Raw genomic sequence first — 26,714 nt, forward strand, 5'->3', positions numbered from 1 at the left:
TTAGTCTTTAAAGTGCTACATTGTCCTGCATTTTCCTTCAGGAGGAGAGATTTAAGGCACTGCCAGGTACCTAACATATCTTCCTCTTTTATCTCAGAGAACATGGAAAACGAATCAAAGAAGAAAGACCTGGAGGAATTTCAGCGGACGCAGAAGATGCAGCGTGACAATACTGGCCGGGATCTACTCAAGCTCGTGTTACTCATGATCTTCTACCGGCCGGTCCTGACGGAGCAGCAGAAGTGGAGAAGGAACGTGAAACACGTATTCATCCATTTCAGCGCCTGGGAGTACGCGGGCTGCGACCAGCTCTGGGCAGGCCTCATTACCACACTGTGCGACGGCATCGAAAGCCACTTTGGTCTCCTACCCATGAGCATTTACAGGACCATAGACAGGAAATGTAGCATCATCGAAAGACCAGGGGATCAGGAATGGGTTAGCAAGAAGTTCCTCTTCCTCCCGCTGTGGGTGGCTGTGATCCTTTTGATCATGGTAGCTATTGGGGTGGGTGGTCTCCTCCTAGTGTTTGGGATCCCCATCGGGGATGCCTCAGGAGACGCCATAGCTGTCGTGGAAGGCATTGGGGTGACGGCTGTCAGCGTCTCTGCAGCAGCTGCCATACGGCTCACTATCACAGTGGTACGAAACATTATCGTCACCCAGAAGAGCCAGCTGGAGAGACAGATGAACCAGACGGCTCTCAGCGCACAGCTGGGCTTCATGAGCTGCGTGAAAAGCAAAGTCAGGACAATCACTGGGTTCCTGCAGTACATGGAGATCTTCCAGCGGCGGAAGCTGCGGGTGGTGCTGGAGATCACCCACTTGGATACATGCAGCCCTGACAAGGTGGTGGGCGTCCTTGATGCCATGAACATCCTCCTCTCAGACGATGACGCCCCTTTCATCTCCATCCTGGCTGTTGACTCCAGCATCATTGTCGACTGCGTGGAAAGCTCCAAGTATATGAGAGGTATGGCCAACAACGGCTACGAGTTCTTAAACCACATCGTCACCCTGCCCTTCTCTGTCCCTCGGATGGACTGCGACACCAAGCGGAGGCTGATCAGGAATATCATCGCGCGCAAGGAGCAGCTAGAGGCAGAGGTCGTCTTCCGGCAGGATGGCAAGATGGAAGCCAGCTCTGACTTCCTCAACATCTCTCGCTACCATTCGGCCAACCACGATGCCCAGAATCCAGTTGCAGAGGACAGCCAGATACCTCTCATGGTTGGAACCCCAGCGCTGGGAACCGGCAGCTGCGGGAAAGGTATCCGAGCCAAAGACCTCATTCAAGATGCTTTCGACTACCTCCTGGATGACGCCTTGAAGGAATTCATGACAGACAACGTGGTGCAGATGCGGCGCATCGTGAACACCGTCATCATCACCATCAGGCTGCTGGCGAGTAACATCCCCAAGGATGAAGTGTGTCCGAAGAAGGTGGTGGAATGGGTGCTCCTTGCCAACCAGTGGCCGTGCCGTCTGAGCTGGCTCTTGCAGTGCATCGAGGATGAGGAGCAGAGGAGTCGAATGGGCAGCTGCCATGGAAGCCCGCTCCGCCCCGACATGTCTCTGTGGGAGGTCTACGAGAAGTACATGGAAGAGCTGGACATGCTGAAAGGCCAGATGGAAAAGCTGCTGGAACTGGACCAGGATCCCGAGCTGTTCCACACTTTCCTGTGTGGCAGGTTTCGGGTGGAGGAGGCCCTCTTCTACCTCCCCTTCACGGTCAATTTGGACCCATCCCTGAAAAGACAGATGGAGCTGCAACGTGGCAGCCACAGACTGAAACGGACAAAGAAATTCGACAAGCTCAGCGCCTGCACTCTGCTGGGTATGACGGTGGAGGATGTCTGCTGAGAGGTGGGTCACCCTTGGGTTTCCTTCCTTCGAGCAGGGCCAGCTGTCGATAGAATGTCCATGCCTCTTCATCGCAAGAAGAATGTCATTCATGTGACAGCAGCTGCCCACAGATGACGGCTACAGGCAGAGCCATCTTTGCAAATTGTGGGGCCCTGAATAATTGAGGGCCCTTCTGCAGGATTGCCTGGGCCTTTTCCCCCCATGCAGCTTCTGCTGGAGGTCTGGTCGTTCCTACTACCTCCCTACCCCAAGCAGGGCTCAGGAACTAGAGCAGAGTTGCAGATCCTCTCTGCTTGCTAGCTTGCTGCTGCTGCTGATTTGAACCACATAGCAGATTTGAACCTAGGCCCTCTAGGAGTGTGTCTAAACTACATGGCTCCGTCGACGGAGCCATGTAGATGAGGCTGATCGGCAGAGGGAAATGAAGCCGCGATTTAAATAATCGTGGCTTCATTTAAATTTAAATGGCTGCCGCGCTCTGCCGACCAGCTGATGATCAGCTGTTTGTCGGCAGATCGGGGCAGTCTGGACGCTTCCCCGTCGACGTGAAAGCCCTTTGTCGACCTCCCCGGTAAACCTCATCCCACGAGGCATCAGGGGAGGTCGACAAAGGGCTTTCATGTCGACGGGAGCGTCCAGACTGCCCCGATCTGCCGACAAACAGCTGATCATCAGCTGGTCGGCAGAGCGCGGCAGCCATTTAAATATAAATGAAGCCGCGATTATTTAAATCGCGGCTTCATTTCCCTCTGCCGATCAGCCTCATCTACATGGCTCCATCGATGGAGCCATGTAGTTTAGACACACCCCTAGAGGCCTCGACAGCTGGAGCCATGAAGGCAGCTGGCTCCCAGCTTAGGATGTAGAGCTCCCTTGTTCTTATCTCTGGCTGTAAGAGGTCCAATTGCCACACGAAGGGACAGTGAACCACACACACTAGGTGTGTGGATTACACTGCCAGCTGAGAGGAGCACGTGGGGGAGGGCGAAGGGAAAAGCCCTGCAGCAGACAGGACACAGCGTCCCCAGAGACGAACCGGCAGAGGCATATCCTCAGACATACAAGAACACATGGCTGCTGCATTGGGGAACTCAAAAATTTGGTGCCCAAACTTTCCGGTGCCCTATGCAGCTACATATTTCCCATGGGCCTAGGGACAGCCCTGACTATGGGCCCCAGAGCTGGGAGAAAACTGTCCCACATAACTGGTGCATAACTGGAGGGAGAGGAGCGAGAACTAGTGGGGGTAGGATGTTGAGGGGAACAGGCGGTGTGGAATGGGGGCTTTCGGGGAAGGCACAGTGTGGGTTTGAGGCCTCAGGAGTAGGGGGGCACATGAGGGGGAATGGGCAGAGTGAGGATGAGGGGGAAAGGGTGATGGCCACAGTCCGGGCTCTGCTAGTTCCCCCACTTTCTGCTGCTCCTGACTCTTGGTTTGCACAAAACATTTCTTCTTGGAACAACTCGGTTCCTTGGAGCTCTTTCCTCCAACCCCGAAGCCATTGGCTGGCTCTCCCCGGGTTCATCCTTTACGCTCTGAAGTGACTTGGGTCGGTTTTAAGACTGGGAGACCCGTAGCTGTCTGTTATGCACTCCAGAGAGAAGAGAGGCAAAAACATAAATACTCTTGCTGGAGGCCTGCAGCGTAATACCCCTTATCCAGAATAACACACAAGAACCCTGAGGCTATGTCTACACTGCTAGCTTTTGCCTGCAGAGAGCATGCTAATGAGTGCCAAGAAGTTGCTAACGAGTGCTTCATTAGCATACTCTCTGCCTGCAAAGGCCTGCAGTGTAGATATAGCCTTAGGTCGAGAGGCCCAACTCCACCCCCGTCAGGCTGACTGCATGCTTCCCTCCAGCCTACAAGCAGGGTCAGGAAACCTTCCCTCTTCATTTCAACACACCCCTCCAGTGGTCCCTGCATTGCTAGCTTTTGCCTGCAGAGAGCATGCTATTTCCCCTGCCGTGCCAACTTGCTCAGCGGTGCCCTTAGCAGAATCCAAGCACTCGGCAGTGGGGTGTGCCGGGTACCATACCTGGCCCCACAGCCGGCCGGCCCGCCTTGTTTGCTAGAATCTGAGCAAGCCCAGACAGGTTCCTCTCGGGAGCTATAGCGGACCCTTCCTAAAAACGTGTTTGGCGACATGTTCAGTAGATGCACGGCACTAACGGGTGCTCCCACTTCTCTTCCAGATGGACACAATCGGCTTGAAGGAGGAAAACGTCCCGCTGTACAAACAGAGGCTCAGGGACCATAATCTCAACGGGCGCGCGCTGGTCTACAGTGACAACACTGAAATCAAAGAGGCCCTGCACATGAGTCTTGGCGAATGGACCCTCTTTAGCATCCATTTCCTTGGAGTGTTTCCCCCGGCGAATTTGGCCTCTTCTGTGGTGTCCCCCGTCCCGTTCCACGTCAGGCCAGAGGCTCTGAAGAACATGGTTGCCTTAAGAGAGACTGTGGCGAGAGGGAGCAAGCTCTCTCTGAACAGCTCCAGGGAAGATCTTTGGGAAAAGAGATAACTCTGAATCCTGAACACAGAGGTGAAAGTGCCCTGGTGCGCAGCTCCAGCAAGAACTGCAAAGACCTGGGCTGCAACAGGACAGTACCTGTGAGAAACTGTAAAGTTACTTTCACGGCCGCCTGTACAAAACCAGAAGCAAGATCGGGGCTTTCGCCCACAGTGTACCTCCCTGCGTCTCCAGTGACATCGCACGGATGAATCATAGAATCCTAGAGCTGGAAAAGACCTCAGGAGTCATCAAGTCCAGCCCTCTGCCCAAGGCAGGACCAATCCCAACTCAATCAACCTGGCCAGGGCTTTGTCAAACCGAGACTTAAACACCTCTAGGGATGCAGATTCCACCACCTCCCTAGGGAACCCAGCCCAGTGCTTCCCCACCCTCCTAGGGAAATAGTTTTTCCTAAAATCCAACCTAGACCTCCCCCGTTGTAACCTGAGACCACTGTTCCGTGTTCTGCCATCCCTCACTACTGAGAACAGCCTCTCTCCATCCTCTTTGGAACCTCCCTTCAGGAAGTTGAAGGCTGCTATCAAATCCCCCCTCATTCTTTGCTTCTGCAGGCTAAACAAACCCAAATCCCCCAGTTTCTCCTCATAGGTCATGTGCTCCATACCCCGAATCATTTTGGTCAAGCTCCCCTGGACCCCCTCCAATGCGTCCCCATCCTTCCTGTAGTTGGGGGCCCAGAACTGGACGCAATACTCCAGATGTGGCCTCACCAGAGCCGAATAAAGGGGAATAATCACTTCTCTGGATCTGCTGGCAATGCTCCTCCTAATGCCCCCTAATATGCCTTTAGCCTTCTTGGCTACAAGGCCACCCTGTTGACTCATCTCCGGCTTCTCATCCACTGTAACCCCCAGGTCCTTTTCTGCTGCTTAGCCAGTCGGTCCCCAGCCTGTAACAATGCTTGAAGCAATCAGATGACAAGAGAAGAATTAAGGATGCGGGGGGGGGGGGGGAAGAGGGGGGGACTGTACTGGGTCTGAGGGATTTGGGGCACATTCATGTCAACGGGGCTGGTGTCACGTTGTCGGGCCCTGGGTAATGTATGGGGGGGAGTCGGCTCTAGACCCCCTCAAAGGGGCAAAGCTAAAGGTAGGAGGGACAAGGCTAGGGCCAATCAGGCCTTAGCGCCACCCACCATGCACCAGACAGAGCTCTAGGATTGATTTCATTTGCCCGGGTCTCTGGCAGTGGCGGCTGCCATAATAGTCGATACAGTGACCCAGAGGCCTGGACCCTTTTAAATCATCAGCTCCCGGGACAACTGCCCCCTTTGCCTCTCCCCCTCCCCGTCCGTGGCCCCTGTCTGTGGGGCTTCAGACCCTGGTGGTCAAAGTATTTTGGTCTGGTTAGTACAGCAGGGGACAGGGAGTTGGGACATACGGGTCCTATTCCTAGCGCTGCCACTGGCTTGCTGTGTTTTTGAACAAGCTGCTCCTCCTTTTTGGGACTCAGTTGCCTCTGTAGTAAGTTGCGGGTTGGTAACATAAAATCAGCAGGCCCGAATAAAGGCCGGTAACATAAAAACAGCAACAGGCCTGAAATCTAGGAAGCAAGACTTTGGCTCAGTGGAACCGCAGGCAGGAAAGAGAAATAGTATAAGCCAGATCAAGCATAAAGGTCCAGGCACAGGTACCAAGCACATTTATAGAATCCTAGGGCTGGAAGAGACCTCAGGAGTCAACAAAAAATCCTCATTAAAAAAAAATTGTTTGGTGTTCCTCGGTCTTAAAAAGTTTAAGAAACACTCGTCTAGACAGTACTGGGTCCTGCCATGAGGGCAGGGGACTGGACTCGACCTCTCGAGGTCCCTTCCTGCCGGCTACATGTGGCAATGAAACGGTAACTCGAACTAAGTCCTTAGTTCGAATTAACTGTTACATCTCATTCTATAGCCGCGCGGCAGTTACTTCGGGCTAGTGGAATTTCAAAATGGCGACCGGATGGGAACATGCAAATAAAGCCTGGGCTATTTAAATCCCGGGCTTCATTTACAACTCCGGTTGCCTGCTTTGCCTACCTAGCTCAAATTAACGAGCTAATGTAGACATACCCTTATTGACTAATTGAGTAGTCGATGGAAATTCCACCAACTACTGGATTAGCTGATTAAGCGCAATTTAACATCCCTCGGTTGAGCTACCACATATGTTTTAGAAAGACATCCAATCTTTATGGCTTGTGTGTAGTTCAACGCATTAAATTCCAAGCAGGTTGCTGAAGTTTCTTTTTTTCATCATGATTGGCAATTTGACCAGCCTTATACAGTAATGGATCTTTACCATTCCTCTGATTTCTTTTGTTCCCGATATATTTAAACATTTCCTAATTATCCTTTATGTTACTGGTTATAGATTTTTTCCCCCAATTTTAGCTTCTCCTATCAACTGTTTGCTTTTTCATAACTCGCATCCTCCCTTTTTTCCCATTTGCTTTATATTTTTTTCTTGTGGTGTTTATGACAAAAACTAAAACATAGGACATAAACTTTGAGTCCTATTTATAGTACTTTAGGTTGGTTTAATGGAAAAATGGGTTGATACAGAGTAAATTGGAGTTCAAAATAACCCTTTCTCGGGCAATTTTTCTCTCGAAAGCCTCACCTTTTTCAGCCTCCTTCCACTAACTTCTGATTTTAAATGTCTGGATTGTTAGACATGTGCTCAGGAAACCTTACCTGTCACTAAACATAGATTTTGTTTGTGTTAATTATAGATATGAATGGAGCTAGTTAATCCCTGTTGTAAGATTCCAGTGGAGCCAAAGAAAGTAAACAAGTAACTAAATTGGGTCAATCTTTCTACTTGACAGTCCCTAGGAATCTACCGTTTCAACATTTCCTGGGAACAGAAACACAAGTTAGAACAGTGATAGAAATGTAGCCGTGTTAGTCTGGTGTAGCTGAAACGAAATACAGGACTATGTAGCACTTTAAAGACTAACAAGATGGTTTATTAGATGATGAGCTTTCGTGGGCCAGACCCACTTCCTCAGATCAAATAGTGGATCTGAGGAAGTGGGTCTGGCCCACGAAAGCTCATCATCTAATAAATCATCTTGTTAGTCTTTAAAGTGCTACACAGTCCTGTATTTTGTTACAAGTTAAAACACTCATTAATTTTGGCTTCATTCAGCTTTCCCTTGGAACAAATTAAAAACATAGTTGATAAGTGGCAAAGTTGGTGCATGGGAGTGAAGGACACGTTAGCTCATTATGCCTACACAGGGGGATGTCACACTGGTCTGACCAGTTCCAAGGACAGTTGGGCTGCCATAGAAAGGGATGCAGAGCTGCTCTTCAGGAGCTCCATGGATTAGACCTATACTGCTGTTGAAGGAATTGGGGCTCTCAAATAAAAGAAGTCCCTTGCCTTAGAATCATAGAATCCCAGGGCTGGAAGAGACCTCAGGAGTCATCGAGTGCAGCCCCCTGCCCAAAAGCAGGACCAATCCCAACTCAATCATCCCAACCAGGTCTGTGTCAAACCAGGACTTAAAAACCTCTAGGGATGGAGATTCCACCATCTCCCTAGTTAGCCCATTCCAGTGCTTCCCCATTCTCTTAGGGAAAGAGTTTTTCCTAATATCCAACCTACACCTCCCCCACTGCACCTTGAGACCATCACTCCTCGTTCTGCCATCGTCACCACTGTGAACAGCCTCTCTCCATCCTCTTTGGAACCTCCCTTCAGATAGTTAAAGGCTGCTATCAAATCCCCCGTCATTCTTCTGCAGACTAAACAAGCCCAACTCCCTCAGCCTCTCCTAAGTCATGTGCTCCAGCCTCCTAATAATTTTTGTTGCCCTCCACTGGACCCTCTCCAATGCGTCCACATCCTTCCTGTAGTGGGGGGCCCAGAACTGGACACAATACTCCAGACGTGGCCTCACCACATCCCAATAAAGGGGAATAATCACTTCCCTAGATCTGCTGGCAATGTTCCTCCTAATGCACCCTAATATGCCATTAGCCTTCTTGGCTACAAGGGCACACTGTTGACTCATATCCAGCTTCTCATCCACTGTAACCCCCAGGTCCTTTTCTGCAGAACTGCTACTTAGCCAGTCGGTCCCAGCCTATAACAATTCTTGGGATTCTTCCATTCAAGTGCAGGACTCTGCACTTGTCCTTGTTGAACCTCATCAGATTTCTTTTGGCCCAATCCTCCAATATGTCTTGGACACTCTGCACCATATACCCTACCGTCCAATGTATCTACCTTTCCCCCTAGCTTAGTGACATAGGCAAACTTGCTGAGGGTGCAATCCATCCCCTCATCCAGTCATTAATAAAGATGTTGAACAAAACCGACCGTAGAACCGGTCTTTGAGGTACTCTGCTTGAAACTGACCGCCAGTCCGACATCGAGCTGTTGATCACTACCCATTGAGCCCAACAGTCTAGCCCAATTTCTATCCATCTTACAGTCCATTAATCCAATCCATACTTCCTTAACTTGCTGGCAAGAATAAGTCCAGGTATATCACATCCACTGAATTCCCCATGTCCACAGAGCCAGTTACCTCGTCATAGAAAGCAATCAGGTTCGTCAAGCATGACTTGCCCTTGGTGAATCCATGCTGACTGCTCCTGATCCCTTTCCTTATTCTAAGTGCTTCAAAATGGATTCCTTGAGGATCCCCTCCATGATTTTTCCGGGGAGTGAGGTGAGGCTGACCGGTCTGTAGTTCTGTGGATTGTCCTAAGGAACATCTTGGTACCATTCACCTCCCACAAATAAAGTACATACCGACCTATGTTCAGGACCAGGTCAAAGTTGACAGCATAACAGATAGTAAGTTGACAGTATGAAGACTAGGAAGTAAGCCCCCTTCTGCAAGGTAAGGGACGGTAACCAGGTAACAGGGGGTAGCAACCTGATACATCAGGAATGTATAAAAGTTCACCTCAAATGGTGTTCACCAGCTGACTGTGTGGGGGCACTGGATGGTGCTCAGTGGGTGTGAGGACATTGCCACGGCTTCCATAAAGTGTAGCGGCGCAGCGCTGAGTCTGTTCGCTGGCAACTATTATTGCATGTTGTTACGCAAAAAATCTGCTTGGGCGATTTCGAATCTTATCTGGTTTGTGGTCTCTGGGGACTCTGGGCACGGAGACCACATCCAGCGATAGTGACTCGGCTCTGCAACTTTAGCGAAGAGCCAGGTGGCTTGTACCTCATGCAGTAGAGAAGGCTCCAGACTTACAAACCAGGTAACAGAACTTTTGCGTTCTCCTCCAGCAGCAGGCGCTCCGACACAGCTGGACTGAGTACAACACCTGCAAATAACCCAGTTAGTTAATGCAAGCATAAAGAGAGGCAGCCTGGCCAGATGTAACCATTCATTAACTTCCAGGCCAGAGAGGGCCATTGTGATCTTCAGTCTAGCCTGGCATCCTATGAGGTGCACACAGGCCCTTCTCTTCCACTTGTTTAAACAGAGGCACCCTGGGCCACCTTAAAGACTAACACGTGTATTTGGGCATCCGCTTCCAGGGGTAAAAAACACTTGGACCTGCTTTTCCTCCGCAACAGATCCTTTTTTGGGTCGGGGGACACAGAGAAATCCGTCGGGCCTTGTAGGAGTTGGGCGGCAGGAGTGGAGCTTAGTGCCTACGGGGCCAAGGGAAACAGAGAGGGCACCATGTCCACAGGGCCGGGGTGCCATTTTCCCTAGGGCCTCCGGGAGGGCGGGGGGAACGAGTGTGTCTATGGTCTAGGAGCCAGGGCCCACCAAAGATGAATCCGACCCAGGCTCTGGTACATCTCTGCAGCGCTGCCGGCCGGTTCCCCCACCTCTTGGTCCTCAACCCAACTAGACCCGCTTCCCGATGGCTGGTTGCCCCCCGGCCAGCCCCGCTCCCTCCAGCCCCCTCCCAGCCAGCCCTGCTTCCCGGCGGCCGGTTCCCCCCCACCCCCTCTCTTCCAGCCAGTCCCGCCCCCCCCCCCCCCCGGCCCCTGCTGTTCGGTATTTTTTTTAAACCATCTGGTAACCCAAGCAGGTGGGGGTGAAAAGTGCATGGAAATGCCTGCACAGGCGCGTCTGGGAATGAGATGCTGCTCTAACATCTCCGCCTCTGTTCACTTCCAGCCCCTGCCTCGTGGCGCTGGCCCCCCCGTGGCCTAGGAGGGCTCCCCAGGCGCACCATGGCCCGGCATAGCAAGCTGCAGAAGCACGTCCTGAGCCTATACAGGCAGTTCCTGCGCACCGGCCGGGAGAAGCCGGGATTCCTGCCTCGCATCCAGGCCGAGTTCCGGAAGAACGCCAGCATCCCCCGGGCCGACGTGATGCACATCGAGTATCTGCTCCGCCGTGGCCAGAGGCAGCTGGCGCAGCTCCGAGACGCGAACACCAAACAGATGGGCACCTTTGTCCAAGCCAAACCGGAGGAGCAGTGACCCCTGCTGGTTGGCGCAAGCGTCTGTCTTGTACTGGGACGGTTGGGGGTGAATCCACAGATCAGCCTTCCTGGTTCTCACATCCCTGTGCACCCCTCGTGTCCAAACACAGGTGCCTGGCTTGGCATTTGCTGAGCTAAGGTGTCTTTATTGGCAGCCAAGCTTTTAAACAGTTCAGGTGTGGATGGGTGATCTGGAGGAGATGCTCTTGTTTCCAGGACCTGGTACACAATTCATTCTACCCCTGCTGGCTCCTCTCTTCGGGTATGTCTACACTACAGCGCTAGTTCGAACTAAGCTAATTCGAACTAACGCGTCTAGAACTAAAAACTAGTTTTGCTAATTCGAACTAGCAAGTCCACATTGAGTGGACTCTGAACAGGGCTTAAGGATGGCCGGAAGCAGTGCCGGCAGGGCATCAGAGGAGGACTTAGAGCGTGGAGATGCAGTCTCAGGCTAGCCGAGGGCTGCGCTTAAAGGGTCCCGACCCCCACCCCGGACAGACAGTTCTAAGGGGTGCCCCGCTTGAAAACCAGTCCTGGCTTGGAGTGCCCGGAGTACCCACACTGGGCACATCACACCACTCAGCCATCAGCCCGGCTGCACTTGCCGCAGGCTGCCATCTGGGGAGAGGGGGTAATCGGGGGGCTGCAGGAGAGCTTCCACCCTCAGAAGCCTGCAGAGCCAGCCCAGTCCTCCCCATCGGGGGCTCGTACCCCATTCCTCCCTCACCTCCTTCCACTTACCCTTCCCTAGCCCCCCTTCTTATTGATGTACAAAATAAAGATAACGTTTCTTCCAACATTGACTCTGTCTTTATTGAACAAAACTGGGGGAGACTGGGAAAAGGAGGTGGGAGAGGGGAAGATTAAGGCTGGGAGAGGGGAGGGCAACTAACATGATAAGGGGTTGGGAACAGGTCCCAGATGAAGAGAGGCTACAGAGACTGGGACTGTTCAGCTTAGAAAAGAGGAGACGGAGGGGGGACAGGCTAGAGGTCTCTAAAAGCAGGGGTTGGGTGGAGAGGGTGCATTCAGAAAAGTTCTTCCTGAGTTCCCATAAAGAAGGACTAGAGGACACCAAAGGAAAGGACTGGGTAGCAGGCTTGAAACTAGTAAGAGAAAGTTGTTCTTCTTGAGAAAGCAAATAGTTAACCGGTGGAACTCCTTGCTGCAGGAGGCTGTGAAGGCTACAACTAGAACAGAGTTTAAAGGGAAGTGAGATCAAGTCATGGAGGTTGGGTCCATGGAGTAGTCTTAGCCAGGGGGTAGGAGTGGTGTCCCTGCCCAAAGTTTGTGCAAGGCTGGAGAGGGATGGCACTAGACAAATGGCTTGGTCACTGTCTTTGGTCCATCCCCTCCACGGTCCCTAGGGTTGGCCGCTGTCGGCAGACAGGCTACTGGGCTAGATGGACCTTTGGTCTGACCCAGGACGGCCATTGTAAGCTCAGGGCTCAGGGTCGGGGGTCTCAGTGGACCCCCTTGATTTTCATGCAAACCTGCTCCTGGGTGGCCAGGCTGGCAGCTCTCCTGCCCTAGATGGCCACTTTCCTGTGCCTAGTGCGGAGATCGTGGACGAGGTCCACGATGTCCGCACTAGCCCAGGAATGTACCCGCCTCTTGCGGTCCCGGGCAAGCTTCCGGGAGCCGCCAGCCTGGTCCCGGGAAGAGGGGGTGGGTTGGGGGACATCGGGTGGGTGGCTCTGTGCCGTGCCAGGTGCAGGGTCTGCTGGCTGGGTGCTAGCAGGCTTGCACCTGGCACGGGCACCGTAGCCAGCCCGTGCCCCTTTAAGGGGTTCGGGGCCGGGAGGGGGGCATAGAGTTTCCCTGGTGTTGGCCAGAGTGGCCACCAGGGAAACTTGGGGAGGGCTAGCCTCCCACTCGTTCGAATTAAGGGGCTACACAGCCCTTAATTCGAACTAGTAAGTTCGAACTAGGCTTAAGCCTCGTAAAATGAGGTTTTCCTAGTTCGAACTAAGCGCTCCGCTAGTTCGATTCAAATTCGAACTAGCGGAGCGCTAGTGTAGCGGCTATGAATGGTAGTTCGAACTAACGTCCGTTAGTTCGAACTAACATTGTAGTGTAGACATACCCTTCCATCCTTAGCCAAAGAGGAACAAGCCAGTTAGCCCAGGGAAATAAAAGAAAGGGAGAGCGGTGACGGAAAACCCTGTGTCTGTCATTTTTTCAAATGATCTATCTTGCCTAAAAGCCTGTCAGGGATTGGGCTCTGTTGCAGGAGGTGCTGGCGAAACACTCCGTGGATTTGGGTGCTACAATTCCTGAGTGTCGTCCGCCTTCCTGCCCCCTCCCCCCACCGAAGCGCTTTGGAAGGCTCACAAAGGACAGAGACCTGCCTTTTGAAAATCCGACTCCCCACCGGTGTCTCAAGACAGGCGGCTCTCTCTCGCCAAAAACGGAGGCAGCAGCGTGGGATGACAGGCAGCCAGGTCGCAAGGGGAGGTGCTTTTTAGACCAGTTCCCTCCTGGCACTCCGTACTGCTGCCTCTGTATCAGAGGCAGCAGCACAAGCTGGCAGCAGCCCTTGCCTGGGGGCTGGGTCTGAGCTTCTGGACCTGGTGCAAACTGGAACTGAGCGAGGCTGCCTGCCTGCCTGGCTCCTAACACACTGTAAATGCAGAGCCGCAGAGGGGGTAGGTCCCGGACCCAGCGCGAGTCAGGACTGAGACAGCTGGCCCCTGGGGACTATCGAAAAGTCAAGTAACCGATAAGAAATCATGAGGTTAATTGACTACTCAGTGAATAGCTAACGTCCCTAATCCCTTTTCATAGTTCCCCTCTGGACTCTCTCTCCTAAAGCATGGCCCTGAGATCTGGACACAGTGCTCCAGCTGAGGCCTCCTCCGTGCCAAATAGCTAGGAGAGTGACCTCCCATGTCTGCCGTACGTCTCCTACCACGCCCCAGGGCTATGCCCTCTTACTGAAGGGCTTTGTGTCTGAGATCGCTTCTCTCCTAGGCTACGTCTACACAACGAGTTTTTTTGGCAACAAATATGCTAACGAGGGACTCTATGACACGCAATGTCATTTGCATATTTTCTGCCGATCCGTTTTTGTGCTCGGGGCTTGTGCGCAAAACCAAGCCGTGTGGATGTTTACTTTTTGTGCAAAAAACCCCCTTTTCCCACAAGATCCCTATTTCTGCAAAAAGGCCGACCGATCTTGTGCAAAAAGGGGCTTTTGCCTAAAAAGAAAACATCCACATGGCTTGTTTTTGCGTGTTCTTGCGAAAAAACTTGTGGCGCGTCTACACTCTACGTGTGTTCTTGCAGAAGTAAATTTGCAGTAAAGCATCAGAGAACAGGGCTCCTTGCACAGGAGTTATTCCTCTCCCGACGATGACTAAGCCCCCTTTGTGCAAGAGCTGTTGTGCAAGAAGGCAGCGTGGACGGGCACCAGGGGCTTCTTGAGCAAGACACTTTTATGGCTAAAATGACCATCAGAGCTTTCTTGCACAAGATAGCGTTCACACTGCCATGGACGCTCTTGTGCAAAAGCCTATGGCAGGGTGGAGGCACTCTTGCACGAGACCTTTTGCGCAAGAACTCCGGCGTGAAACAGCTCTCGTGCAAGAAGCCTGCAGTGTAGGGCAGGGAGCAGCCTATGAGGGAGGGGGAGGGACCCCTAGTAATGGCTCAAACTTCCCAGGGGGGTGGCCAGAGGCAGGACATTTGCCTGGCAGGGTGAGGGGGGGGCGGTGACCTCACAGGGGCTTTGGGCAGCCCTCAGCATATAAGGCAAAGGGCAGGTGGGGAGGTGGTGACCTCACAGAGGGACCCACATCTCAGGCTGATAAAAGCGGGGGGCGGGCCCAGGGGACTTTGGAGACCCCCGGTTGCTTTAGCTCTGGTGCGTCTCCTCCTCACGGTTCGTTCGCGTTCTGTGAGTTCCACATCCCGACACCTTTGTGACGAAGGTAAGAGCCCCCAGGGGTTGGATCCCGCCCGGGGCCGGCTGGGTTCCAGGCAGGCCCAGCCCTCGGTCAAGGGCCAGAAGGTGATTCCTCACCTGGGCTGCGTCCTTAGCGCCACTGGGGCTTTCTCCTGGTTGGTTTCCCTTTTCCTCCATCCCCCCACATTTCTGCTCTGTTCTTGCCTCCTCTGTGACCTTCCCCTGCTCCCCCCCCCCCCCCCAGCTTGGGACCCAACAGACTAGCTGAAGGACGGGGGGTGGTTTGCAGGAGCTGTGGGGTGGGGGATGCAGCCCCCATTGTGGGGACTGGGGAGGTGGGGCTGGAACAAGTCTATGTCGGTGTCTTTGGGGGGAACGCTCCACCCCCCACACCTTAGATTCTCCCCTGATTGGCCAAGAAGGGGCTGTTGATGGGCAGGAGACTCGTGGAATGAGGAGTAACGGTAGTTTGAACTAGGAAGCCTAGTTCGAACTACCTAGTTCGTGCCCCGTGTAGCCGCGCTGCACGGGGTTCGAACGAGCGGGGTTTTAAAAATGGCGGCTCCCCGCTTATGCAAATGAAGCCCGGGAAATTCAAATCCCGGGCTTCATTTGCAAGTGCGGTATGCCTACATTACCCTCCTAGTTCGAACTAGCGGGATAGTGTAGACATACCCTCAGGTCCTTGCAGTGCCTGTGCAAGACCGAACCGATAAGCAAGGGGCCATTTGGGGGCTGGGGGCAGTCGCTCTGGGGAGCTGGAACCCCTGGATTTCGCTCTGCAGGCTGCGCCCCAAGCTCCCCTTTGCTCCCCTCATTTGCAGCATGGCCAAACGTTTTCGGCTGTGGTTCAAGAAAGCCCTGAAGATGGCCCCAGGGCCGGTGGGGAGCAGCTTCTCCGTCCCCGCGGGCGGGAAAGCTGGATCCCACCAGCTCGGGGCGACTCGCCCACCGGCCAGGCCCCCCCGGACCTGGCTCCAGAGGCGGCTGGGCAGGCGGGACCCAGCCCAGCGGGGGAGCCGGGTAGGGTGGCTCCGGGGCCTCCTCTGTGGAGAGAAACACCTGCCCCGGGAGCCCAGCCCCCATTACCACCAGGGGGCATCGCCCTGCCCGGCCCCCGGGGACCTGCCAGTCTCCGGGAGCCCCCAGCCCGTCGCTCCCCGCACCAGCCCCTGCAGCTGTGGGTCCAGGTCCGTCAGCAGCAGCGCCTGGGCCTCCAGCTGCAGCCGGGCCACCTCCCGCAGCCGCTCAGACCCAGGTGAGGGGCCGTGAACACGCTGGGCCCAGGGGCTCACCCAGTACCCCAGGGGGGGGGCAGCCCCAGTGTCTGCCCCGCAGCCAGGGCAATGGATGGGGGGGGGGCTGCTTGGCTCTCTTGTTCCTGGTGGGGGCTCTGCTGAGGGCGTTGGCAGATGTGAGGGTGGCAGGGGGATGGGTCCCTGCGAGGGGCGTGTGGGGCCCAACCTGCCCTGGGTCCCTGACATGGGGGCGCGTGACCCCTGCTGGCCGCTGGAGTCACCCTGGTCCCTTCCCTCCCGCACAGAGCCCCCCTGCGCCTCGGCGGAGCTCTGCCAGGAGCGGGTGGACTCCCGGGTGGAGGAAGGGGCCATCTATGACATCGAAGAGCAGCTCCACACCCGGGACACGGTAGGAACCTTCTCCACACGGGGGGGACCCGAGATTGTCCGGCCCCTTCCCAGCACGTCCCCCCCCCTCCGGGAGGGGCTTGTCCCTGGGGATCCCCCTGGGGCCCCTTCTCCTGCATGACCTGGACCCCCCAAGCTGGGGGCTCTTGTCATGCACCAGCTGGGCCCCCACAAGCCTGAGGCAGCAGTTGGGGGGGGAGTGTGGGTGCTTGGACAACCGGCAGCTCCCACCTCCACTCCTGGGAGACCTGAGCCCTGCAGCTGTCCGTGGGGGGCAGGCAGGCCCCAGGCTCACAGACTCTCTCTGGGGTGCAGAGCCCAGCCGCCCTGCAGCGGTTCCTCTTGGCCATCCCCCTCGCCTGCCTCGCTGCCCTGCAAAGGGGCGAGGACACCCTGGCGCCGCGCTGCTGCAAGGACACCATGATGGCCAGGATCGTTGTAAGCGAGTCGCTGCAGCCGGGAGGAGGGAAGGGGATACGTGGGGTGGACAGGGGTCTGCCTGGGCCATGGCGGCGGGTGGGGGTGCTGGAAACGGGATGGGTGGAGCCAGGAGGGCTGGAGGTGGACATGGGGAGGGTGGGTGGGGATGCTGGAGGAGGGAGGGACACAGAAATGGGGCAGGTCTGGGGTGCCGGACAGGAAGGGGGATTCGGGACAGGGAGGGGTCTCCCCGGGCCATGGGGGGCTGGAAGGGAGCCGAGCGGGCTGCTGGGGATGCGCCTGGGGAGCAGGGATGAGGAGGTTCAGAGGCTGGTCACCAGGGCAGTGAGGGGCAGGAGACGGCCTGGGGACAAGGATTGAGCTGGTCCCGGTTTGGGAGGGGGGTGCTGGGAGGGGCCCTGTGCCGGGCAGGGGGGCTACAGGGCAGCGGGAGGCAGTGGGGTTGGATCCTGCTGGGTGGGGGCGCTGGCCGCGTGAGCGTCTCTTGGGGGCCCAGCCTCACACGCCCCTTTGTCTCCTTGGGTCTCACAGGAGATCATGGAGGACTCGCCCCCCCCGCTGGTCTTGGCCGACTGCCTCAACGCCGCCTGCAGCCTCAGGTACCGACCCCCCCCCCCGCCGACTCCCCCAGAGCAGATCCCCTGGCCAGGGAGTGGGAAAGTCTCTGTCTCCTGCTGCTGAATTAACAGTCTCTGCCCCTCTCTCCTGCCAGCACCTTGCAGCCTCCCCTGCGGGCCCAGCTCCTGAGCCCCCTGCTGACGGCGGCCGTGGGACAGACAGTGTCTGGGGACTGGCAGCAGGAGCCCATCCACACTCAGGTACGTCCCTCCGGGCCCTGCTCCCGGGCTGGGCTGGAGCTCCAGAGAGGAGGGGGGGGGGGGGCAGAGGGAGGGAAGAAGCTGCAGGTTTGGATCCTTCCCTCCAGGGTTCCCGTTGCTCTCCCGGGGGGCCCGTCCCTTCCATGCCCAGCCTGGGCTCCTCCCTGCTCTGCGAGGCGGCTCAGACCCTGCTCAAGGCTGCACCCCGGAGCCAGCGGGTGGCCTGGATTCCCCAACCCCCCTCTGACCCAGGGCTCCCCCTTGTCTTGCAGCAGTTCATCCGGGCCCTTCCCTACGACCTCCAGGCCCTACTGGCGAGCCTCCTCGCCGAGTCCCCAGACACCGCCCGGCTGCAGCTCATAATGGAGGTGAGCCCCGTGGGGGGGACGGGGCCATTGTCCCTGCTTCCTCGGGGGGGGGCCGAGAGAGGAGCAGTGTCAGTGGCTGGGGGGGGCACAGTCCGAGAGGAGCCCCAGGCTCTGCCCAGAACCGGCACCTCCCTACGGGTCCTGACCTGCCTCTTTCCCCCCCAGCACCTGAGCCCGTGGCTGGAGTCCCGCCTGCCCCAGGAGCGAGCCAGGGCCCTTGGCAGCACCACGGCCCTGCTGGGAGTCGCCACCACCCTCCCGGGGTTTGACGTAAGTGACCTCGGAGCCGGGGGGTCTGGGGCTGCAGGGCGCGGGGCTGGGAGCGTCCCCGGGAGGCAGAGGCAGGGCCGGGAATGGGCCGGGAATGGGCCGCGTTCTCCTTTCCCCGGGGAGGGGCGACCCTGGGCCCTTCAGGGGGGCTCTTGAGGGACTGGGCCTGGGGACTGGGGAGTGGCCGTCAGTGGATCCCCTTGTTCCACCCCCGGAGTGACCCTTCAGTCGGGGCCATTGCTCAGGGTTGTCTCCTCGCAAGGCCGGCCCCGCCCCGCCCCGGGAGGTGTCTCTGTCCGTCCCCCGAGCTCAGACCCGCCTCGGCGGCCGTTTGCATGGGACGTGCAGCCCCAGGATGCTGAGGGACCCCCCCTCTTCTCTCCCCTCAGAACTCCGCCGACTGGCCGAGGATGGGTCACCACGTGGCCCAGCTGGGCCTTTTTATTTCGGACCCATCCGAAGACGTCAGCCGGCTGGCCCGGGAGGGGGTGCACAGCCTGTATCAACTCCTCCTGCACCACAGGGGTAAGGAACCCAGCCGGGACCTGGGCCCCAGGGACACCCTGAGGGTGCCGGCGGCGGGGGGAGGGGACCCAGCCCTTTTCCCCCAGACTGGCCCAAGGGGGGATGCGTCCCTCTGTGTTCCCCTTCTGCCCCCTGTGCCCCTCCATTTGCCCAGGGATGCCTGCAGGGACCCGTGGGAGGGGAAGGGCTCAGACCTGCCAGCAGAATGACCCTGTTGTGTCTCTTGCAGGCCTCAACATCCACCAGGCAGAGGACCTGTGGTGCAGACACTACTACAAAGAAAGATGGGTCCTGGCTCACAGCAACAGCGTGAGGGTGGGAGAGGTAAGGACGCGCTGCCAGGGCAGGGCAGGGCTCGGGGGTGGGGCTGGCTGGGGCCCTCGTGGGGGTAGGAGGGTCTTGGGGGCAGGAGGAAGCTGTGACCTGGGGCAGGGGTTGGGGTGCCGGGTGAGGAGAGCGTCTGGGTGCAGGGTCTGGAAGGGAGTTTGGGGGAGGAGGAAGCTGTTTTAGCCCCAGGAGTTGGGGCCGGGCTCTGGGCCGTCAGCTGAAACCTCCTGTGCTCTTGATTCCAGGTCTTTGGGCAGCTCTTTACACCAGAGCAGGAGAATTGCTTTTTGGACAAGGCTCTGCTCGCTGCCCGCTCCCCCCTGCGGCGCCACAGCCAGGCCGGGCTGGTCCTGGCCCACGCCCTGCATGGGCAGGCCCATCAGCTCCTGGAATACATGGTGAGCAGCCGGAGCAGATCAGGAGAGTGGGGCAGGGCCAGGGTCTCCTTCCCATCCTGTCAGGGAGTCCCCCGCCCCTTTCCTCAGGCTGCCCCCACCCCACGTCCCTGCTGGCAGAATCCCTCCTGCCCCTGCGAGCGTCCCTGGGGGTGGGGGAGGCTCTGAACACAGAAACTGTCCTAGGAGGCGGGAGGGGGCCGAGGTGTCAGGAGCTCTGGGGGGGGGGTCAGGAGCTCACCCTGCGGGCCTGACGGGGGGTGACCAGAGAGCAGGGGGAGGAGGGTGGAAATGCTGGGGGGGCCAGTTCCCCTGAGTCCCCAGGGATGAATGTGACGGATTCTGCTTCCCTTGCAGCAGGAAGACACCCAGTGAGAGCAGCAAGAGCTGAGGAGCCAGCAGCTGCGTCCCCCTCCCCCCAACCCTCCCAATTGTATTGAATTGTATTTACATTCTCATTAAACAATGTTTCAAAAAACATTTGGATCAGGCTTGGTCAATAATTTGTAATGGGGGGGCCATTTTGGCAACTGATCAAGGGCCACATTTCTACCGAGGGCTTTGGGGTCTGGGACGGGGTGGTTGGGTGCAGAAGGGAGCTTAGGGGTGGAGCCTGGGTGCAGGGGGGGGGTATGATCTGGGGCGGTGGATAGGGGTGCAGGGTCCAGGAGGGGGTATGGGCGCAGGAGAGGACTCTGGCCTGGGGGAGGGGCTCTAGAGGGGTGCAGGGTCAGGGAGGGAGCTGTGACCTGGGTGAAGGGGGAGCAGAAGGTTTGGGGGAGGGGGTGCGGGTGCCAGAGAGGAGTCTGGCCTGGGGGAGGGGTGTCGGGGGGGTGCAGGGTCAGGGAGGGAGCTGTGACCTGGGTGAAGGGGGAGCAGAGGGTTTGGGGGAGGGGGTGCGGGTGCCAGAGAGGAGTCTGGCCTGGGGGAGGGGTGTCGGGGGGTGCAGGGTCAGGGAGGGAGCTGTGATCTGAGGGAATGGGGGACGCAGGTTCAGGTGGTCGCCTGGGACAGGCAGTCGGGGAGGGGACGTGGGCGCCAGGGGCAGGCTCTGGCTGCGGAGGTGCCTACCTAGGCAGCTGCGTATGGGGGAGCCCGACTGTCACCTGAGGGGATGGGGGAGCTCAATTTTCAACTGTGGGGAATGGAGGAAATACTGTGGAGTGGAGGGAGCGAGATGGGGGGGGCTGAATTGTTCCCGGAGGGGAGATCTCCCTGGCTTGGGGGGGGGGGCGTTCCCAGCAAAGCCCTCACATAAGAGGGGGACAGACGGGGGGAGGGAGAGGACGGGGATGGGCAGGGCAGGTGGAAATGGGGAGGGGCAGGAGAAGGGAAGGGGGAGGAGATGGAGGAGAGCAGGGGATAGGAGTGGGGGTGGGGATGAGGAGCAGGACAGAGGCAGGGCAGTGGTGGTGATGGCTGAGCGATGAGAACAGCTCGCAGGGAGCTTAAAGCCAGCAGATGCTTTTCGGCAGAGTTGCCATTTGCCCTGGCGGCTTTGCCAGAATAGCTGTGCCAGCGGGGGGGGGGGGGGGGGGGGCTTTGCCACACACCCAAGCCAAGCCAGCTGTGGCGGCAAAGCCTTGTGATGTAACCTAAGCCCTTGGCAAGGTCGGGATCAACCTGCTCTGACAATTTCTCGGACCGGCGGGATGAGAAACAAGGATCGTGCAGGGAGATGGGGATGACTAGGAAGCGAATCCAGGTGTGGGGGGAATATCCTGGGTTGGAGGGTCAGTCGATACCCCCGCCTGCCACTGTCTGCCGGGGCTCTGCCCGCAAGATGGAACCAACAGCTGAGTTTGCTTTTCTGCCCCGTCGTGGGCACAAAAGGCCCAGAGCAGCCTCCTGCTATCTTGGAGGAAAGGGGCCAAAGTTCAGGAAGCAGGTGCCAGGCTGGGCTGGAATCCGCGAGCTCCGCTTTTGCTTTGCCCTTCCTGGAAGCTGGGCTGCAGGTGAGTGGCGGTTTCATCTCTGCTCTTGGGGTGTTTCTTGTGGGTTCCGAGTGTGGATCTGAGAGGGGCTGCGCAGGGGCAGTGTCATGAACGAGCTGTAAGCGTTACAGCCCCTTCTGCGCAGGCTGGCTCCAGCCTCCCGTCTGTCTCCAAGCCCTGGGGGAGAGGCGGGAGGCCAGCAGCATGGCCTAGTGGAGGGGGCAGGGGGTTGGGTGTAAGAACTCCCGGGTTCTAATCTAATGCCACCTAGTGACTAAGGCACAGAGTTGTGTGTTAGACCCTTGCTCCTCAATTCTGCGCTCACTCTCGCGCTGGTGACCTTGGAGAGGCCTTTCAGGTCTCCCTTTCCCTGTCCATCAAAGGCAGGCAAGTGCGATGTAATGCCCTGGAGCAAGTGCTTTGGGACGTGTCGCACAAGTGTGCCTGGCTCACAAGCGTGTCAGCACAGGTGTGTAAAAGCGTGACGAAGGCTTTGAGATCGATGCCGAAGGCTTGTGAGGCTGTGGCTGGCCAAGTGACAGGGAAATGAAAGGTCAGAGTTTGGTCAGTTAGATTTTATGGTAATACACTGAGACGAAGCACTTTGGGCGTATATACGATAATGTCTTTCCAAGTGCGTTAGTTCAAGCCGTGTCCTAGGAGCCAAGAGGTGAGACAAACATGCTTGGTCCTGTCTCGGTGCAGGGGTGGACTAGATCAGTGCTTCTCGACCAGTGGTACGAGTCCCCTTAAAGGTACTCAAGAGATGTCTGGGGGACACGTCAACACAACTGAAATTTGGAGAAAACTGAATTTTAGTTTTCAGTTTGACAGCGCTTTATTCTTTTTGTACCTTTTACACCCAAAAATGCCATCGCCCGCCCGGCTACGATGCAGTTGTTTAAACAAATGTGTTGCAACGGTAGAAAAAAATTGTGTGTGTCTGAAAACTGTAGGTACTGGGGGTACTTACAAATTTTTTTTTAAAGGGGGTACATTATAAAAAAAGTTTGCGAAACACTGGACCTATCATGGTCCCTTCCACTCAGACTTTTCTATGATTCTGTGACAGGGCTGGGCGATAATTTTCAGAAGGGGGCCACTTAATGGATTTTGGTATGGGGTCATAGGCCGGCTCCACCCACAGAAGGGGCGGAGCCTGAGGCAGAAGGGGCGGTGTTGTGGACTAGCCCACCCTCAGAGTTCTCCGTGGCTGAGGCTTTCAATTAAAAGCACAGAAAAGAGCTCACAGCTTTGCCACTACTGGCAGCTGTCCAGCGTGGCTACAGCTTTTTAAAGGGCTCGTGGCTCCTGCCCCTGCTGTAACCATGAGCCGTGAATCATTTAAAATTGGATCCTGCTGCCTGAGTCCCCACTTAGAATTCGGCGGCATGGGCAGCAGGATCTAAACAGAAAGCAGCCAGATCACAGTGTTTGGTAGGTTGCATGTTACCCAGCCCTGTTCTCTGAGCTGGTTTCGAAACCTCCGTGTCCTCCTTATGGTCTGACAGCTGCAGATTTACTGCCTGTCTCTCCTCTCGTGGCCCAGCCTAGCCGCAGCTAATGGACTAACTCAGGTTAGCATCACCTGCCCTGTCTTGGTGACTCTTCACAGCTGAACGGCCTATAAGGCATCGTGCTGGTCTTCTGATCTCTTGGTGACTCCTCTGCCTTCTGTTTATTTCTTTCTCCCTAGCTGGCCGATCAAGTCAAGCCCTGTCAGTGCATGAAGGCCCCAGGAATTACGAGTGCAATGGTCTCCCATGCCCAAGGTAATCGGCTGGCTAGTAATGGATGGACTGCTTGGTTATCAGGTTAGGCTGCACAAGCCAGGTCTATGGGACCCTATGGCCAGCTGGCACCTGGTTCACAGCTGTACTAATCTGAAAATGGCTGGAAGACACCACCATCATTAGGCTCCAGAGTCAACAGCACTTGCTCCTCTTGGAGCTACTTGTCCGTGGCAGGCAGCACAGCTTAGCAGCTCATTGGGACGTCTCCTTTCTGTTGTGAGATCTGGGCACTTTAGAATGGCTGTAGCTATTGAAAGCAAAGGCGCACAGCTATAGGCATGGGGGTTTCCAGCTTTATTCACCTAGGTGGCTGATTCCAGGAAGCAAGGGTGTGTGTGTGGGGGTGGGGAGTCCTGTACAGAGGGTTCCCTGGCCCCTCTGCTTCCATGGCTGTGCAACTGCCACCAGGTGGATTAGAACCTGGGACTTTTGGAGCTTAGGGCAGGAGCTGCTACAGCTTGAGTTATAAGTCAGTTGCCTCTCAGCGTAGGCTGAAGAGCTCCCTTGTAATAATTGCTTGCTGGAAGTGGTCTCAGTGCCACTCCATAGGATAGTGACCCACATCAGGTGGGTGGGTTACAGCTGCAGGCCTGCTCCCAGCATGCGGATCTGCTCTCTGGGCGGCGTCTATAACTCTGTGGCTGCAGCCCTGCTCCCAGCATGAGGATCTGCTTTCTGGGTGGCGTCTACAACTCTGTGGCTGCAGCCCTGCTCCCAGGACTGGATCTGCTCTCTGCCCATTGGCGTGCGCAGCACATTTCATTAGGGTGTGCACCCAAAGAATGTTTTTAAATGTACTCTTTGACCCCCATTAGCCACGCCTCTGGAGGTAACACTTTCAGGGCAATATGGACACATGACCAGAAATAAAAGGTGTCATGTGACCTCCCCCCCCCCAAGGACTTTTCCCACCATCCACTTACCAATAGGGATTAGTTTGGCCCTCACCAAACCCCCCTCATGCAACGATCCTGCAATTGCATTAACCCAACGTGTGAGACATTAACTCGGGGGGTGGGGAGGCTGGGGGAAGTGTTCCCTCTAAGAGTTTCCTCCCATGAGCACAATACATTTTGTGTTGTGCACCAGTACTGAGTTTGTGGCTTGTTTGGATGTGCCATGGTGGCACCCAAGTTATTCATAAATATCTTATGAACCACTTACCTGTCCCCTCTGCTGCCCTGTCTCCTTCCCTTCCTCCATCAGCTCCCCTGGTGCCTACTGCCCCCCCAACCCCTCACCCACCTCTGCTGTCCTGACTCCTGCCCTTCTCACTGCCCTCGGCCTTCCCGAGACCTGCCCCCTCCAGCAGCCTTTCTCTCCCCCCCTGTGCCCACTCCTCCAGTAGCCCCACTCTGACCATGTGAGCTACCCCTCCTCATCCCCTCTTCTAACACCTCCCTCTACACACCTGTCCTGCCTCTCTCCTCTGGTGCTGGTCCCTCCCCTGCAGGTGTCTGCCCTTCTGCTTCACCCCCGGACTCCCTGGCACCTGCACCTTCCCTTACCCTTGCACCCTCTTGGTGCCTCCCCCTTCCCTCACTGCCCCTACCCACTTTGCCCACTCCCTCACCACCCTCTGCCCCCGTTCCCCTCATGCCCCTGTGCCTTTACACGTGCCTTGCTCCATCTCCGCCTTCCTCATGCCCACCCCTTCTTTCAAGCCTTTTCCCAGCACCTCCCCTTCTCCCCTCTAGCCCCCAAAGCCCTTCCCCTCTCCTCTCCTAGCATCATCCTGTCCCCCCCCCCCCCACTGACACCTCCCCTCCTGTCCTTTTCCTCATTGTCTCCACTTGGCCCCCTGGCATTTGTCTGTCTCCTACACCCTGTCCCTTAGTGCCTTCCCCTTTCATCTCCTGACCTGCCACAAACCCCCACCCCGCAGACTCAGGTTCCCAAAGTTCCGGCAGTCCCCATCACTTGGTGCCTGCGCTGGGTCTGACTCGTAGGGTTGCGAGGTAGACCCTCCCCCCAAAAAACGGACACACTTGATCCTGGGCAGGGGGGAGGGAGGAAGAGGGACTGGCTGGGGTGGGGGGCAGGAACTGGCTGGAAGGAAGAGGGGATGGGAAGCAGCTCTGGGGGGGAAGGGCCAGATCCTGACCCTGTGTCACGTTGCTGAATTGGAGGGAAGCAGCCAGATCGCTGCTGCACCCCTAGGTGGGGGTGTTGGCCCCAGAAATTGGTATGGGGGGGCCATGTGGGGTATTGAATGGGAGCTTATTGTTTGTTAATCTTATGTACACTATTTATGTGAGTATATAATGTCTGTGTGTGTAGGTAGGAATCTGTGATCTGTGTGGAAGCTGAATATTTCTGTGAATGTGTTAAGCATGGCTATGGACAGGCTGAGTAGCAAAGCCCTGTGGAACAATGACTCTCAATAGGCTATGGACACACCCAAAGAATGGGATTTGTCACCTGAGGGCAGCCAGCAGGAAACATAGAGATTGGCCTCTGACCAGGTGACTTGCTGCATACAAGAAGAGGCCAGGAAGGAGTATAAAGAGGCCATGTGGTCGAGGCCATTTTGTTCTCAGCTCAGCACTTCATCCCAGAGGCAGCACTGCAGGGATTGAAGAGCCCGGAAGACCTGTGAACCCATCCTGATCGTAGGATGTGCAATAAGAACTTTTAAACCAGCAGCTGCAACACCTCTGCTAGAGCCTGCATCGAGTACTGGGAGATTCGGTGCATGTAACGTACTGTACTTTAATAACCTTACTCTCATGCTTTTCTTTCCTGTAATAATAAACCTTTAGATATAGATTCTAAAGGATTGGCCCAGCGTGATTTGTGGGTAAGGTCCAGAGGGTAAATTGACCAGGGATCTGTGGCTGGTTTCTTGGAACCGGACAGAACTTGTTCGGGGTAGGTGGGATTGGGTGCTAGGACCCCTCACCTGTGTATAGGCCCGGGGCCATCTGGGGCACGGATATTGCTGGGGTGTCGGAGGGGTTTTGCTCGGGAGGCTTCAGGCAGGCTGCTGAAGCGCTCTGTGAGACTGGTTTGTGGCCTGTTTGGAGAGGTCACCAGTCGGGGGCTGTAAGGAGCCCCGGATTTGAGCAATTCGCCCTAAGCGGACGCCCTTAGCTGTGCCCAGACATGGCCCGGTCCGTCACACCCTGGCCCCCCCTTCTCCCTCCCCGAGGCCAGTCATGCTGCCCCTGACCCCCCCTTCCTCCCTGAGGCCAGTCGCACTGCCCCCGATCCTGACCCCGGCCTCCCCTTCTCCCTCCCCGAGGCCAGTCATGCTGCCTCTGACCCCCTTCCTCCCTGAGGCCAGTCGCACTGCCCCCGATCCTGACCCCGGCCTCCCCTTCTCCCTCCCCGAGGCCAGCCCTGCTCCCCAGCTCAGTGCGGGCCCCTGCTCTCTCCTTAGCTCAGTCCCACTCTGCCGACCCTGGCTCCCTCCTGGCTCCCTGCTCTGCCAGTCAGGCTGAACTGGGACTTTAGCCTGTCCCCGTTGTTCCTGGGGACTGT

At 56.6% G+C, this 26,714-nt stretch overlaps 1 protein-coding gene across 2 annotated transcripts in view; it reads left to right on the forward strand.

Annotated features, from left to right (window-relative positions):
- Positions 1-19,984, forward strand: part of LOC149523172 (maestro heat-like repeat-containing protein family member 7) — a 36,081-nt gene extending 16,097 nt beyond the window's left edge. Inside the window, exons 1-9 of one of the 2 annotated variants that reach the window (XM_089769948.1) lie at positions 16,656-16,798; positions 17,333-17,400; positions 17,514-17,619; positions 17,892-17,987; positions 18,153-18,257; positions 18,647-18,782; positions 19,012-19,106; positions 19,355-19,507; positions 19,862-19,984. In XM_089769948.1, the coding sequence (XP_089626074.1) occupies positions 16,781-16,798; positions 17,333-17,400; positions 17,514-17,619; positions 17,892-17,987; positions 18,153-18,257; positions 18,647-18,782; positions 19,012-19,106; positions 19,355-19,507; positions 19,862-19,879 (795 nt within the window). In that variant the 5' untranslated portion in view covers positions 16,656-16,780 and the 3' untranslated portion in view covers positions 19,880-19,984. Of the gene's footprint in view, positions 1-16,655; positions 16,799-17,332; positions 17,401-17,513; positions 17,620-17,891; positions 17,988-18,152; positions 18,258-18,646; positions 18,783-19,011; positions 19,107-19,354; positions 19,508-19,861 lie in introns of those variants that run through there. The other variant, XM_089769947.1, reaches the window with a different exon arrangement.
- Positions 19,985-26,714: the final 6,730 nt, after the last annotated feature.

This window comes from Pelodiscus sinensis, chromosome 18, assembly GCF_052426305.1.
Source record: "Pelodiscus sinensis isolate ZL-2025 chromosome 18, ASM5242630v1, whole genome shotgun sequence".
NCBI classification, from domain to species: Eukaryota; Metazoa; Chordata; order Testudines; family Trionychidae; genus Pelodiscus; species Pelodiscus sinensis.